The 16,074-nt window shown below is 41.9% G+C and overlaps 1 protein-coding gene across 7 annotated transcripts in view; it reads right to left on the bottom strand.

Moving 5' to 3' along the window:
• Nucleotides 1-1,654: 1,654 nt before the first annotated feature.
• LOC134460789 (muscleblind-like protein 2a) overlaps nt 1,655-16,074 on the bottom strand; it is a 38,781-nt gene continuing 24,361 nt past the window's right edge. For 3 of the 7 annotated variants that reach the window (XM_063213331.1, XM_063213330.1, XM_063213332.1), the window contains 7 exons: nt 14,151-14,363; nt 10,880-11,140; nt 7,855-7,908; nt 7,246-7,399; nt 5,360-5,395; nt 3,870-3,964; nt 2,001-2,116 (listed from right to left, as the gene is read on the bottom strand). In XM_063213331.1, coding sequence (XP_063069401.1) covers nt 2,102-2,116; nt 3,870-3,964; nt 5,360-5,395; nt 7,246-7,399; nt 7,855-7,908; nt 10,880-11,140; nt 14,151-14,363 — 828 coding nt within the window. In that variant the 3' untranslated portion in view covers nt 2,001-2,101. Of the gene's footprint in view, nt 2,117-3,869; nt 3,965-5,359; nt 5,396-7,245; nt 7,400-7,854; nt 7,909-10,879; nt 11,141-14,150; nt 14,364-16,074 lie in introns of all 7 variants that reach the window. The other 4 variants (XM_063213334.1, XM_063213335.1, XM_063213333.1 and 1 more) reach the window with 4 other exon arrangements.

Below are 16,074 nucleotides of genomic sequence, written 5' to 3'. Positions count from 1 at the left end.
CAGAAAAAGGGCCTAGCGTAATAAATTACATTCACTTTAAAATATACTTGGTTATGACATTGTGTGTACATGACTAAACAAAGGACAAAAATGGGAGAAATAAAATAAAAAATACACTTACAATATATTTCCATATACACCCATAAGGACATTTTCAAAAAATATATCTCAACTGAGGAGTAAGGAATAAAACAATTAGTGAGAACAGTGCCTCTTTCCAAGATTTTAAAGGAGTCTCGATGTAGATTGTCTATTAATCTCATACCAATATGCGTAATATACTGACTTTCTGCTAGTCTCTGTCAAATCCTCATGCAAGTGTGCGCACATACACACACACACATCTACTCATGCTCCCTCACACACATAGGACACCCATAGAGGGACAGAGAAAATTGTACTTTACTGAAACGTTAGAACTAATGTTAATAGATACTGCTGCATACTATATAATGATGAAATCTGTATAGGAACTGTGTTCAGTGCTTAATACGTTTGGAAAAGCTCTTAGCTCGGAAATAAAAATTTACATCTAAAAACAATATAGATGAGTGATTTTAACTTGTCAGTGACAGTCACACTTACTTTGCAGTTAAAACTGGGAAATTTAAGAGTAATTACATCAATATTTTAACTATCCCAACATCATATCATATATTTTGTTTTTGACCTATACCAACACAGTTACAACTCTAAATGTATCTAAAGGGTTTATCATCTCACTGTTAAACAAACAAAACAAAAAACAAAGTCGATAAAACAAAATGTCTCTTTCATAACAAATAATAACGACACATCGCAACAATGGTCAATTGTGCTATGAACATAAAATCATCTTAAGATGCACGTTTCTGTAGATTAAGTACTTCAGGCACTTCTTACTTAGACAGATCACTCACTCATAAACGGCGGTTGCCTATGACAACTCCAGAACAGACCCATCTCAGATTTATGGATGCCTGTGCTCTGCCCTGCTTAGACCAACTACCTTTTTGGCTGACAGTCCTCCCTGGTCATTTCTGTCTGCCTGCAGACACCCACACACGAGTTCAGCCACACCATCTAAAGTGTCTTCATTTTTTTCTGTGTTCAAAATGGCACTTTATGGGGGGATGTGAGTATATACAACTGCAATGATACTCAATGGGCTTTGACAATGTTGCACAAACAGCTTATTCAAAACCCCAAAGGGAAAAATTGAAATAAGAACGGAGGGTACTGTTAACCATAACATCAGCATGCATTCATGTCATTAATATCGGTATGAGTTTGTATGGCAATGACTAGTTATTCAAATGAGAGGGAGTGGGGGGAAGTAATTTCTATAAGTATTTGAGGCAGGACAGTTGTCTTCCACAGGGGGGCACTGTTCTCCATCATAATTAGATAATTATTGATCATCATTATTGTTGTTATTTTTTATGATTAAAACGGTAAAATAGGTCTTGGAGCGATGGTGACTGATACTGTTAAGTGGATACATTAAAACGTCGTTAGTGTGAGTGACATTCATGGTTTTTAAGCAGAGGACATGCCACAGTACTAAAATAGCCATGAAGTCTACTGTGAGCATCAAAGGTATATATGACTCAGAATTATTACAGAGATCTTTTTTTTGTTGTTTTTACAAAACTATTACACAGCACACATGGGATACTGCATAAACACCAGTCATGTCGTTTTAGTGAAAGTGCAAAATAACTTGTTTTCCTTGGTACACATTTCAAAAACAAATATGAAACAAACCAAAAAAAAAAGAAATGAAAAGAAAAACAAAAATCAAGGTTACACATTTCCATGAAAAGTCTCCACATTCACAAGTTCTGTGTGTACGTACATACAATAGTTTTGATTGTGTCAAATAAATGTACTAGCGTAACACTAGTAGTCATTCTAGTAGTATGTATATAACTCTTATTGGTATAGTTATTTAACATTTGAAGTCGGTATTACTGTAAGGAAAAAAGGTGACTGCTTCTTTAATTCTTGTCTTAGCATGCAGGTTGCTGCAGATCTTGTGTGAAGAATAAGTTATATTTACAGAGGCGCTGTGGTGGACCTCTAAGTGCAGCGTGATGACACTCCGTTCCTTGCGGATTAGCTATTTCAAGATTATCTGTTTCAGGAGAAGCAAACAGGGTGAGAGGTGGGTTACTTATGATGACATGATGGACCTGACCACTAAAAATAAAAAAATACAATTTGGTTATCTTTTATTTTTATTCTCATTTTTTTCTGTTTTCTCCAGCTCTTTATTAACCCATGCTGTGACATGAATGACAGCTTACAATCTCAGCTTTGATACATTGCTTCAGTGCCATAAATGTATTTGTTTAGCCTGTGGTGATGTGTAATATGGGAAACCAGATGGTGTTCAGCCAAAGGACAAATAGGGACAACCAGGAACGGGATAATATTTTGATCATCTGATGCATTTACATGAAACCCTTTCCTGCCATAAGAACTGCAAAAAAAAGGTTTCAACAAAGTATCTGTTGTTGGACGTACAGCCTAAAAAAGGGAGATCGAAAAAACTACTATCAAAATGTAATAAAAATGCCTGTGAGAAACTGTGAAAGATCTAATAATGTACTTATGGCACATTTAAACCAATCAAAATATAATGATTTATTTGGTAATACAACATAACCTAGAAAAAAAGTGTAATTGAAGAACAGAACGCACATACATTCTAGAATATTTCTAGTCTTTTGATGTCTCTTTCAAGTAAGTTTATAGCATCCCTACAACTGAGAGACACAGATCCGTTTGGTGATTACCAAAGAGGCAGCACTAAAAACACTTCAGATACAAAAATGTAAGACTGACATTGCCCCTGTTTAACACATATAGTGTGACTGCTTGCTGTTGTACTGGTCTACAGTGGGCATCTGAGGTGCATACACTAAATGCATACACTTAGATATTCCTTCCAGCCAATTTAATAACCAGACAGATGAGATATTTAGTCATTGTGTTAAGAGTATAAGCAGAAAGAGAACAGAGTGGAACTTTTTGTTTTTTCTTCCCCCAAGCCGGTTAGTCCACCTCTGCTGCATCTGTCCGACATTACCTCATTTAACCCTGTGGTGAATTACCAAACAGAGCCAATAGGGGGCAGTGAAACCCAGGAATAGAATGGCATCTGAGCACTATGTAGCAAATGCACAGCCATTTCATTTCTGTGGTCCTTTGGCTGCTGTACTAAAGCAACTATCAAAGTTGAAACAAAGGTCATGCTAGCATGTTTTTGGAGGCATCTGTGAAAACAATCAAACGTCCCGATGTGCAAGTCTTTTCATTCGTTTCTATTCCCGAAACAACTCAGAGGTGACTAATAATAAACTGTCTGGTTGACACTTTGTTGTTATGCATGGCAATAATCGTGGCGTGTTTTGAAGAGGATGGCAGGGTAGCGTCATTAGACCCAGCGATAGTGTTAGCATTTGCCCTCTTTTATTGCTGCTGCGGCTTGCATGGATCTCTAAGGCAACACATATACGTAAATAAAAGAGCTTGACAACAAGGGAGGTCAAAGAAGCAAAAAAATAAAATAAAGACATGCAAAAATAATGAGAGAAATTAAGCAACACAACACAACTACTAATCGCATATGTGGAGTCTCTAAATAAGTGCTTAGCAGTTACTGTGTCTCAAGATCCACTACTAGTGTTTTTTTTTTTTTTTTAATTAAATGAACAGAAGTGGGACTTCTGATTGTCTGTCCACTGGACGGACAATGAATTGCAACTTTTATAAATGATATATAAATATATCTTACAAACTATTTTGCTTCAAGCAAATGTAGGTAGTTGCACTTATTTAGAGCATTGAGGGATCTATGAAAGAAAGCTTGAAAAGGGGCAAACCTGATTGGCTGGTGCTGTTGCTGCGTAGGGGACACTTGAGGCAGGAGCTGTTGCTGCAGAGACAGTAGCAGGCGTAGCACTGTACATCATGGGGACTTTTTCAGGAAGAGGGGAGAGGAGAGGAGAGGAGGGGGGAACCATGGAAGCAATGAACAAGTAGGTGGAGCATTATGGTAACCATGGTGACGTTTTTTTTTGTTTTTTTGTTTTTTGGAAACACAGCGGCAAGCCATCATTAGTTTTTAGACCAGCAGATGGCATGCAACAGAGCAAAGCAGAAAGAGGGGTGGGGAGGGGAGGGGGGGCACACACACAAACAAGACAAATAAATATTAAATGCACGGGAGAGAAATCAAAGAGGACATAAAAAAAGCAGACTACAGTCAACAACCCAGTTTTTTTTTTTAGCAATGCGCTAGAATTATCAGTTTGATTCCCAGAGCTGTTTTGGTTATGACCAAAAGAAGCATGGAAGTTGTGTGTTTTCAGCCGTAGTTCCTGTGACCCATCAATTTACAAAATGACTAGATTATTTCATTTCGATTCGATGATTCCATCAAATTAAATTTGTTACTTCCAGTTTGTCATTTCAGCAACGGAAATGAACGACAAACGCCAAAAAATCTCTGGGAAACTGATACAGATTCTTGTACACAAGGACACCACAGCATGTGTAGAAAATGATGGACATACAGTAGGGCCTTAAACTGAACTACAGAGCTCTACAGGGTGAAGAGGTTGAGGGGAAAGGGTGTGAAGTGGTGCAACAACAAGGGCGACATTCAAAAGGCTACAGGTACATCACACATAGAGCGGTTGGGGTCGGGAGACAGAGAAAGCTTAATGAAACTAGGAACAGAGACAATACAACCACACATAGACGCAATTAAAACGTCCTGCATGTGCCTGACTGTCTAACAGCTGGTTTAAAAGGCCTGTGTGAAACCAATTGTGATTTCTTCTCCTCTCTGTGACTGGAAGTAGCTCTCCTTCCCATTCTAGAACGTTCCATGAGGGAAATCTATCACTGAGCGCAATCATTGCCGTTTCAAACGGAATATTACCAGTATTCTGTTTAAAAAAGGAGTCCGGAATATTCCATTTACCTGTGCGGAACAGCATTCTGCAAACATATTCCCGTAAACACTGGCCACATTCGGAATTTCTTTTTTTTTGGAATGGATAAAGAATTCTGAATGAATTTAAATGGCTTGTCCGCACACTGAATAAATGCACTAATTCTGCTTGAAATCGGAATAGTCCTCGCATGTACTGTAACTGCGCAGATTGTGGTTTCAATTTGGACCTCTGCCTTTCAGATCAGCTGTTACAGTGAGCCAGTCAGTACAGGAGCAATCTGCCAGAAGAGAAGAGAAGAGAAGAGAAGAGAAGAGAAGAGAAGAGAAGAGAAGAGAAGAGAAGAGAAGAGAAGAGAAGAGAAGAGAAGAGAAGAGAAGAGAAGAGAGAAATAAAGAAGCGAGGGAACCTACCAATGCTGGTAGCAGGAGTCATGCACAAGACTGGCCCTGGATGATTGTGCAGTGGAGAGTGAACAAAGGGTTAATAAAGGGGAAAAACAGATTAGCAGAAGTGCTTTTCGCTTTCAGCATGCTGCCTTGCCTTGCCCGGCCTTGCCTGGCCTGGCCTGGCCTGGCCTAGCCTGCCCCGTCCCTCCCTCCCTCCCTCCTCTCACCATCTTGGCAAGTTTCAGCAGCACCACACACTCCCCACCCACCCCATGCAGACAAGAGGCTAGGCATGCCACCACCCTGGCCACAGCTGAAACCACACACACACACAAGGTAGGCAGTGGACGGGCCAAGACAAAACTGCAGGGGAGGGTGTGTGCGTGCATGTTTGTGCGTGCGTACATGTGTGTGCAACTGTGAGTGCGTTTGTGAGGTAGGTAACATGCAGCTTCTCTTCTCTGAGCGCTCATGTGAGTGTCTGTGTTCAGCTGAATATACTGCATTGGAGATGAGTGTAGTGCATGTGCTGGGCTGGCATCTGTATTCCAATCTGCCTGCTGTGTGTATGTGTGTTTGTGTGTGTCTGTGTGCTGTGTGTGTGTTTGTGTGCGTGTGTGTGTGTTGTGTGTGTTTATTGTGTGTGTGTGTATGTGTGTTTGTGTGCGTGCTGTGTGTGTGTGTGTGTGTGTGTGCGTGCTGTGTGTGTGTGTGTGTGTGTGTGTGTGTGTGTGTGTGTGTGTGTTTGTGTGCGTGTGTGTGTGTGTTTATTGTGTGTGTGTGTTTGTGTGTGTGTTGTGTGTGTTTATTGTGAGTGTGTGTGTGAGTGTGTATCAATTGTGTGTGTGTGTGTGTGTGTGTGTCACCTGCGGGGTGGACAGTGCACGGGTGCCACCACACATGGCTGGAGCATGCAGAGGGCTCTAACTCATGTCCACCCCCCCCCCCCCCACCACCCCATACCAACACCTGACGCAGGAGGCGCACGGTACATGACTGCCAAAGCTGGGGAGGAGCCAACGACAGAGAGGCCTAACAGAGCAGTGAGCAGGGCTGGAGCGCTAAGGGGAGCCAGAGGAGGAGGAGGAGGAGGAGGAGGTGTAGCCTAGCTAACACAACAACAACAAGCCCTTGGCTTGGCAGGCACAGGACCGCCACACTATAGTAGTTAGAAGGCTGGGGAGCTCGCAAAGGAAACCTAGACGACAGTCACCCAAAGATCTCATCGGACTTCTTGGGAGACGAAACTAGACTGCTCCTAATGGCTGTTAATCTTTCAATGCTCTCGCTGTGTAATTACAGTGTGACATTTTCAGAGATACGTACGCTTGAAAATGATCCCCTACATACCGTAGAGGAGCCTTCTACTTGTTAGAGTGGGCAGAGGACAATAAGGGTGTGCACTGTATTCTGCAGCACATGCTGCTGCTAATTGGCTGTTTTTGTGATATTGATATTTCTGTGAATGTCCTGTCCTTTGGTCTCACTGTGTTGTTGATACCGAATTCCCAGACTCTATTGAAATCACACAATGACAATCAATATATTGACCCAACAATGACATAAAGAAGCCGCCATGCCTGTCGCGTTCTGCATTTCCTGGTGGTACACATTCGATTTTTTGTGTGTTTATAATTCACCAACAATAGATATTTGTACGTTATGTTGTTTCTTTTTTTTCTTGTTTATGTTTGTTTATCTGCAGAGCCCCTGCTGCTGACTAGGCTAGGCTAACGCAGCATGAGGTGGGCTGGGCTGCTAGCTAGCTAGCTAGCTAACTAGCTAACTAGCGACGTCCTACTGATTTCTGTGAGCCAGATGAGTGGCCAGCATCAGCAGCGCGTCTCCTGGCCCCGCACATGGAGCCGGGCACGGGTGGCCCGCGGGAGGAGCGCAGAGCCAGGGCTTACCGGTCTGAAAGAAGGCCGCCTGCTGCTGGAGCTGAGCGTTGGCCAGAGCCTGCTGGTAGTGCAAAACACTGGGGTTGAACAGAGCGCTGGCCCCGTTGCTCTTCTCAAGTGCTGGTCTCTTTGGTAGCGGCTGCAAGACACTATGGGGGAAAGCCTGAATGGGGGCAAAACAAGAATAGGAGATAGAAGTATTAATGTTATGAGGCTAAGGTGTAGTTTATAGTGTACATACACACAATACATACTATTAGTGTATTAGAATACTGGCCTTTTAAACGGCCGTAGCGAAATTGAGCTCTTATGGCATGCATGCAACACATTCTTGTTATTATCATTATTCCAAATGTTATAGATATGTTACAAGTAATTTTGGAAGACATTCACTCTGAGAAAATATACAAATAAGCATTTGACAGTAAACATATTTTTCACAAAACAGTTTTTTGTTTGGTATTTTGTAAAGGCTTTCAAGGTTAAATGGTAAATGGTTTACATGTAAACTGGAATGACACTACTAGTGACGTACACAAAAAGCCAAATTAAATTCTGTGAGTGGCTACAGTACAATTAAAGCTACATGCAAAGCAAAAGGTGAAAGGTTCATAGTACCAGGTCTACAGTTGTCTCGAGGGGTCGCTTCACTGCTTTGGCAGTCGACTGAGTCTTTAAATAGCAGGCAGCGAGCACATGATGGCAGTGGGCCAATGGGATTCAAGCGTATTAACATACAGGTAACAGCAAGCAGAGGTGCGTCATGGGGGGTACAGCATTGCATTGTGGATAGGGTGAGAAGAAAGAAACAACAAAAAGAAAAAACAAAAAACACAAAATAATCTGAATGCAGGATACCAAACATACTGAAACAATAGGCATGCTTCATAAAACACAAATCAGCACTTTCAATGAGACACGCCCTGAATTAGTTGGGTGAGCAAACTGCGTCTAGTTACACCCATGTTAAAAGCAGGACATAACACAGTACACACAGTCTTGTTTAGCTGCTAAGACAATTGCTTACAGTGCAGCTGCAGCACATATACAGTACAATACTCAGAACTTAAACACAGTAGTGCTACTGACATCTCAAGCCTTTGCATGATTGCTAACTTGATATAATAGATCACACAAGAGTTCAATGCATTTTGATGATTTTTGGACCAAATTAATAATAATTGTATTTAACAACTAGACCACTGGCAACGTCATTCCCCTTCTAGACTACCAGTATACACAATAAAATGAGCATTGAAAGACAATGTGGAGCCCTGCTTTATAGGTTTTGTTAATTGTTTTGCGTCTATTGGTATTGGCTATCCCACGGCAGTCAAATCAGTAAATGTTTTATGGGATGAATTTAAGAACGTGTGGTATAGTGGTTACTTTTAATTTTCAATATTTTTTTATATCAATGTTCACCATGTCACAACCTAATACCAAGACATACGCCATGACAATGTTCCATAATCTATTAACCAATTAAAGCTGGACTACCTATTACAATAACACAATCTGTAAGAAAAAGCGCATATCATATATTCACACAAATATATGAAAATACAAATGGTTCATTGTATATGACAATGGTATGTAGGGTGATGATAAAAATAATAAATAAAAAGGGCATGACTGGCATCACACAAAAAAAACTAAGAAAATCCTTGTTCATTCTGCCATGATAAAATATTTGGATTTGTTGTACTCAACAAATCTCTAAACTTGATGAACAGTGTATGTATAATGCTCATTATGTCCAACTGTTTAAATCTCATTTGAGTTTTTCTTTTACTTCAGACATGTAAATGTTTATCTTTTACCTGACATGTTTCGACGGTATAACTTCCATCTTCATCAGAGGGTCACTGGGATGTTGATGTGTGACATGCTTTAACATCAGCTGATGTTGTTGTGGAGGTGTTATTATTGACAGGGAGGTCACACCTTCACAACAAAATCAGCTGATTTTAAAGCACGTCACACATCAACATCCCAGTGACCCTCTGATGAAGACGGAAGTTATACATGTCAGCTAAACATGTCAGCTAAAAGATAAACTTTTACATGTCTGAAGGAAACGAAAAACTCAAATGATATTGATAAACAGTGTTTTTTAAATGCTTTCCAACCCATTAGGAATGGCAAAATGTGACGTGAATATGTTGAATACTGAGCTGAACAGTAACATGTCTGGAATAGTTAGTCCCTTCCTTTCCCCTAGAACTGAAAAGCACAGCAGAATCTAATGGCAGGCTGTCAGACTTACCAATGGGCAACCCTAGCTATACAAACCACACCCGTATCAGAGCAGCAGTTTTGCTCGGAGTGTCTGAACATGTTGTGTGGAAAGACTATGCTATAGCAGCAGCCTCCATTACTGTGGGTGGTGGCTGTGAAATCACAACCCAATATGTATTTAGCAGGGCTCCACGTGTCCTTCTGTCTCAGGTACAAGTCCCTACAACACTATCAAACCCTTCAAGGTAATGACACACAGGGCAAGTTGTTGAGCGATACTATCAGGCAATGGCATTAGGATTGGCTACTAACTTTCTTGATGGGATGCTTAAAAAAGTTTATCGATCATGATTCCATAAAAGTTGTATTATTCATGAAAAAAAAAAAAATTTGGGGGGGGGGTTTCAACCTTTATTGCGATAGGACAGCAGTGAAGAACGAAACAGGAAACAAGTAGGGAGAGAGAGATGCTGAAGGTTCGGCAAAGGACACGGGCCAGAATCGAACCCAGGTCGCCGGCGTAGCAGCCCAGTGCCCTACCGTTAGAGCCACGGTAGGACATTAATTACAAAAATGTATAGTGAGAAACCTGTTCATACAATGGATCCTAACGTATCGTTGTAACACATTACTCAAAAAGATGCCCTGTGTATCATATCAGCCTTCCTAAACAACAAACATGATATAAGGCCTAGATAAGGGGCCTATACTACAAAGCTGGTTCAGGAATAAATCAGGTTAAGTTCAGAGGTAAATCATCTAATAAAAGAACCGGGAGTCCTGAGGACTCCAGGCTCTTCTATTAGCTGATTTACCTCTTAACTTAACCTGGTTTACCGTGCGATCACATCGCCGGCGTTGAATGTGTGGAAAGCGGCGGAAGTAATTGACTTTATATGGAAGGGCAGGCGGCAGAAGTGTCAAAAGCTGCAAAAGCGTTTCTTGCGCCAAGGGCGTAAAAAGCGTTAAACTAGAAGTTGAGCTTCAGCTAAAGATATGTAATGAGCTCGGCGCCAGCAGGCATCAGTAGCCAATGGAATGTTCACATTTTTCTGACCATGCGCTTCGGTTGGTTGCTCGTCCTGATCGAACGCTTCAGGTTGAATCGTTTGCCAGTTCAACGCCCCTGACCTGTGCTTTCCAGGCCGGAGTCAGTAGCGTTTTAGCTCTTTCAACGCCGGCTGTGTGTCTGCACAGTTACTCCTCAACCAGGGGTGGATTTCTCGAAACCATAGTTGCTAACCACGTTAGCTAATTTGTTGTTTGCAATGCAATTTGCCATTGGTATCTACCGAAGTTGCTAACTGCTAACAACTACGTACGCTTTCCAGAAATGCACCCCAGCTTTGCAGTATAGGCCCCAGGGTCTTGAGGTGTTGCAGCGGGAGGGAGCTTGGCTTACCATGGCTGCAGCAGCAGCAGCGGCGGCCGCGGCGGCCTGGCTCTGGGAGGCCAGCTGGTGGGGGCTCTTGATCTTGGCCAGCAGGTGCCCCGGCGGGTGGAAGTACTTGCACTTGTCGCGGGAGCAGCGGCTCTTGACGTAGTCCATGCAGACGGTGACGGTGTTGTCGCTGGTGTCGATGGTGGGGCTGTCGCTGGGGTGGGCGAAGCGGCAGTCCATCTCCCCGCGCGCACAGTTGCCGCGCTGGAACTCACGACACACCTGAGCAGAATGGATGTACAGTGGGGCATGGGCAATGGAGAGAGAGACGGGGGGATAGGTGTGAGGGAAAACAAAATCCTTTGGTCATCCAACTGGCTAGCATAGGGCAAGACACTATATTTGATCACTTCCGATCACTTCCACACCTATTACAAATGCTCCTGCCATGCCTCTCTACAAGGGTGTTCAACCAAGTGGGTTATATCAAATTAATCAGGAGGAATCAGGCTTTCAGACAGACAGTAACATCATGACATTTGACCAATCAGCAGTGGCCTGGGGCCTGAAAAAAATTTTTTCACTCAGAAGTTGAGATTTGTGTGACCCATAAAAGGTTAAATGAGAACTCCTGCCAATTTCAACATGTGGTTGCATTGCTCACTCAGTGCCCAAAGATGCAGCATTTCATTTTTTTGTCCAGTCATTTCCAAGATCATGGCCAGCAAATGGGGCCATAGGTTTGTTTACATATTCTTTGAAACGTCTTAACATACTACAAATATCATCCCAAAACCTAAGGTGACGACGTAAGGTGTCTGCTGATGTTGCATAACATTTAGAATGATATTTTAAGTATGTGGAGGAATTTCAAACAAGAAACAATCCCATGCCTGCATTAGCTGGCCAGAATTTCAGAAAGTGCTGAACAAAAATATGCTGCATCTTGGGTTACTGACTGGCAAGGACAGAGTGAGCAATGCAACGGGATGTTGTAATTGGCCAGAATACTGCTGTAGCCCCATAATGCACGCTGTTCTACCAGTGGAACGCTGTAGCTCTTGGGAAGTTAACTACCATAACACTACACCACTATGACATAACACAGGGCCTTTAGTAATGCACGACGACTTGGTCATTGCCATTGTGGTAACAGCAAATGTATAACTCTGTGTTTTAAAGGGTTAAGTGATGATGTGGAAGACAGGATGGGAGGAGGAGGAAACACCATAGTTTAGTAATCATCCGACTGAGGTTACTGGGGTAATGATTAATGATGATACCTGAAATATAGAGCTCTCCATACTGATGATGAGGGTTACACTAGCATTAGCATAAGAGGACTGCCATACTACATCAGGGGTGCGTCTCTTGACAACATTATTGCTAACTAAGTTAGCAGCTTACTTGGTTGCAATGCAATTTCACATTGGAAACCCACTAAGTTGCTAACTGGTTAGCAATGATGCTTTCGTGAAACGGGGTCCAGGTAAGGTAAGGCTAATAGGAACCATAAGTCTATGTTGACAAGGATGTGATACAGTATAAAGTAAAAGATGCCTTTTCTTCAAGCACAAAACTGTTTTTTTTTTTAAAGAAAAAATTGCTTGGATGTGTAATTGGTTTCCTATAACAAACAATACATACTGTAATAAAATAGTTGTGTCGAACTGTTCTAAAATGTTTTCATGTCTTCCACTTTCATGTCTTAAACATTTCCCCCGAGGTGCTGACTCGGCAGTCTCAGCAGTGAACCAAAGCATCACTTTCTTCTTGATGTTATTTTCTACATTGTAAACACACTGCAACTTGAAAAATGCAAACCACAAGCAAACAACAGTTACTTACTATTTATTTATTCCTTGAAATATTCAGATTTTCTGATATGAATAGCCTGACAATGCTATGGTAAACAAGACAGCCTTTTATTTGTTTGTTATTTGGAATGTTGTTGTCTTTTATTGCAATTGCATCATTACATACTGTAGCATTTCAATCGTGACATAGAAGAGTTAAGTATATTAATGGTTAAATCTAGCAGAGTGTTAGTTGTGGCAGGCCATGGTAGCCAAGAGCTGGCCGATTCTAATTTGCCTTAGGTACTTAGGTACTCTAGAATCTAGATCAGCTAATCAACTCTCTCATTGGCCTGTTACAAATCTGGTGCCTTTTAAAATTTCTCTGCTTTGCTACTTCACAACTCACCACTTCCCCAGCTCCACCTTGTCGTGTTCGACATGGTATAGACTAGTGGTAATTCTACAATGCATTGCAATGCATTACATTTCTACTGAAAGCAAAGCAAATGTTTCATCAGTCATGAGGCAATACAAGTAGTAAGATACTGAGCAACAATTTATGGGCTGGCAGTCTGGATCAGTCTGTATCAGTCTTGCAATGCTTTGAAGTACTTTTATTTAATGTAACATTCATTTGCTCCCGAAATATCCACGGAAGTAGTTGAAACTTTAAAAAATTGCAGCATCGATTCTGGAACTTGCTGCATTGAATTGGATCGTCCATGCTCCGCATTGGATTGGATCGCCAAATCGACCACTAGCATAGACTACTCTTTTCCACGTTTTTTCATGGGGAATTGTTTGCTCTTCTAATCTTAAATTTCCTAATCTTTTTTTAAAATATATCTTTAGGGACATGTTTTCCTTTAATTTGAAAAGACTGAGTTTGAGAGGCAACAGGAAGTGAGCGGGAGAAGGATTGGCAAATGACCGGGGCCAGAATCGAACCTGGCTCGCCAGCGTAGTAACCCAGTGCCCTACCATTAGGCCGCGGAAGGGCCTACATTTCCTAATCTTAAAAAGGAAATCTAGGGGACTCCTCTGAACAGAGCCATTATCGCCAAATCTAATTCATAACAATTCAATAAAGAAATTGCATTCTGAATGTCTTGTCTTGTGTTTCTTGACTGTAATGGACCTGACAGAAGTGTATGAATGGGTTTTCTAGAGAAAATATGTCTGTGTAGCAAATAAATGTTATCTATGAATAGTGCGGCCTTCCTCTTGCTTTCAGCTTAGATGTATTCATTTAGCCAGCAATGTGAGAGAGAAAAAAAAAACATTTGGGTGGAGCCTGTTCCAACCCTATGAACTAGAGACGACCTAAAAATATGATTTGCGGGTAAATCCATTTCAAGCACAGCAAAGACTGAGGAAGGATACAAAACAATAATAATTAGCATCCTGTCAAAAACACTAGAGTCTATTTTTTTGTTGGAGCTGGTGTTGGAAGCATTTTTAGAAAAGGAGGGGAGAAATGGGCATGGGCAAACCTCTAGTTTGTCGGCGCGCAGAACCTTCTGGGTGGGCGAGGCTGCGGAGGTGCTCTGGACTGTGACGGGCGGGCTGCCAGGCATGATGACAGGGGTGCTGGGGAGCATCTCCGTGGACACCAGCCCCATGCCGTGACTCACTGGCGTGATGTAAGGAGCGTAGCTGATGACAGGGCTGCTCCCCAGACCCTGGTGGTTCATTGGAAATGTGGGCTAAAAGCAGAAGACAGGCAGACAGACAGACAGATAGACCACAAGGCTTAGCTTTTCTGAAGAGAGACAGACAGACAGACAGACAGACAGACCACAAGGATAAGCTTTTCTGTTGGATTGCTCTGCCATGTAAGAAAACCTTTCACAGTTTCAAGGGATTTGTACAGTTCCAAGGGATACTATTTTTTTCAGATCCACAATTAATGTAATGCTATGATGATTTAATTGGATCTGATTAGTGTGATGGTTTTGTAATGCTTGATTAGCTTCTTGTTGGCCTGTATTACTGACTTCATCAAGTATGCATGCCACGCCTCATTTAATAAACTGGGATCGACAGTTCAGGTCTGACTACTATTATATCAGACTTGTTTCCAAAAGACTGGCTGGCTCGGGATCCAGTCACATATGGGGATTTTTAAAGTGGGGGTACCATCAAATAATTAGGCAACTTATCATGTCAACCCCCCCTTACTGTCCTTTATCTACTGTCATTGCTTCTCCGTTTTCATCTGTATGGTCCATCACCTGCAATACTACTACTGCTATGAGGTCATTCCTTTTTGTATTCAAACACGGGCAGAAGACTTTTTTAAAAATCTCACTTCAGGAGAAGTGTTTGGACTGTGCACCCCTCTCACCCCCCACTACACCCCTGCTCGGGACCCAGTCAAATATGGGTCACCGAAGATTATTTTGGGTTCCTTTGCATGTCATTGCACAGTCATCTGTCTGTATCACACCGCAAAACTTAAGGAATATTGCTGATTCAAGTAGCCAACTGTTTAAAACGTGATAACAGTGTAACTGTAATTATTCTGTCAACAAGAAAATATCCTCCTTAAAGTTAGAGATTTTTGGTTTCAAAATATGGTTCCCTTGCAAAATGGTTTGGGAAACACTATTTTACTTATTTCTGAGGATATAGACACCCAAACCTTGTCCATAGAAATCACTACCTAGGTGAACCATTAGCCTTACAGTGGCAGCACTCATAGGATACTGGTACAACTGTTCTTCCTGTTACTACTGTGTGCCTATCAGCAGAGCTGTCGAAAAGAAGTAGCTTCTAACAATTCACAAAAGTTAAAACTCTGCCAGATTTTCTCTCTACCACAGATGACTTTCAGTGAGTGCCTGATCTACAGTACCTGTCTTGATGTCATATCATGAGCAGCTGATTCTGAGCTGGTGGATCAAAGTTAAGGCAGGGCTTTTACATTACATTACATTACACTTGGCGTACGCTTTTTTAATCCAAAGAGACTTACAGTCATTTAGGTACAGTGAATTGGTTACATGCCGTGGAGCAATGTGGGGTTAGGTGCCTAGCTCAAGGGCACTTCAGCCATGGGGTACTGTAGAGGTGCTGGTAAGGGTGGGATTTGAACCTTCAACCTTATGATCTTAAGGCCAGCACTCTAACCATTAAGCCGTGGCTGCCCCCATGGCTGCACCCTTTTACTTAAACTTTCGCTTTCAGATAGCTCTGCTCATCAGCTACGTATGAGCCGCTATGACTTGCTATGGCACATGGAGTGCGTTTTAATATGCAACCTTGCCTCCTCCACTTGCCTCCTCCACTTGCTTCTCGTCATGATGACATCACTGACAGCAGCATTATAGTTCAATCTTTTTCTCATTTGCAATTGGGATGGTGAATGAAAAACAGTCCCTCAAAAGTTGTTGTGGCGAGGCTGACAGCTGGGAA

This window comes from Engraulis encrasicolus, chromosome 13, assembly GCF_034702125.1.
Source record: "Engraulis encrasicolus isolate BLACKSEA-1 chromosome 13, IST_EnEncr_1.0, whole genome shotgun sequence".
In the NCBI taxonomy this organism is placed as follows: Eukaryota; Metazoa; Chordata; class Actinopteri; order Clupeiformes; family Engraulidae; genus Engraulis; species Engraulis encrasicolus.
The sequence above is the reverse complement of the archived record's forward strand: the minus strand, read 5'-3'. Positions and strand labels throughout refer to the sequence as shown.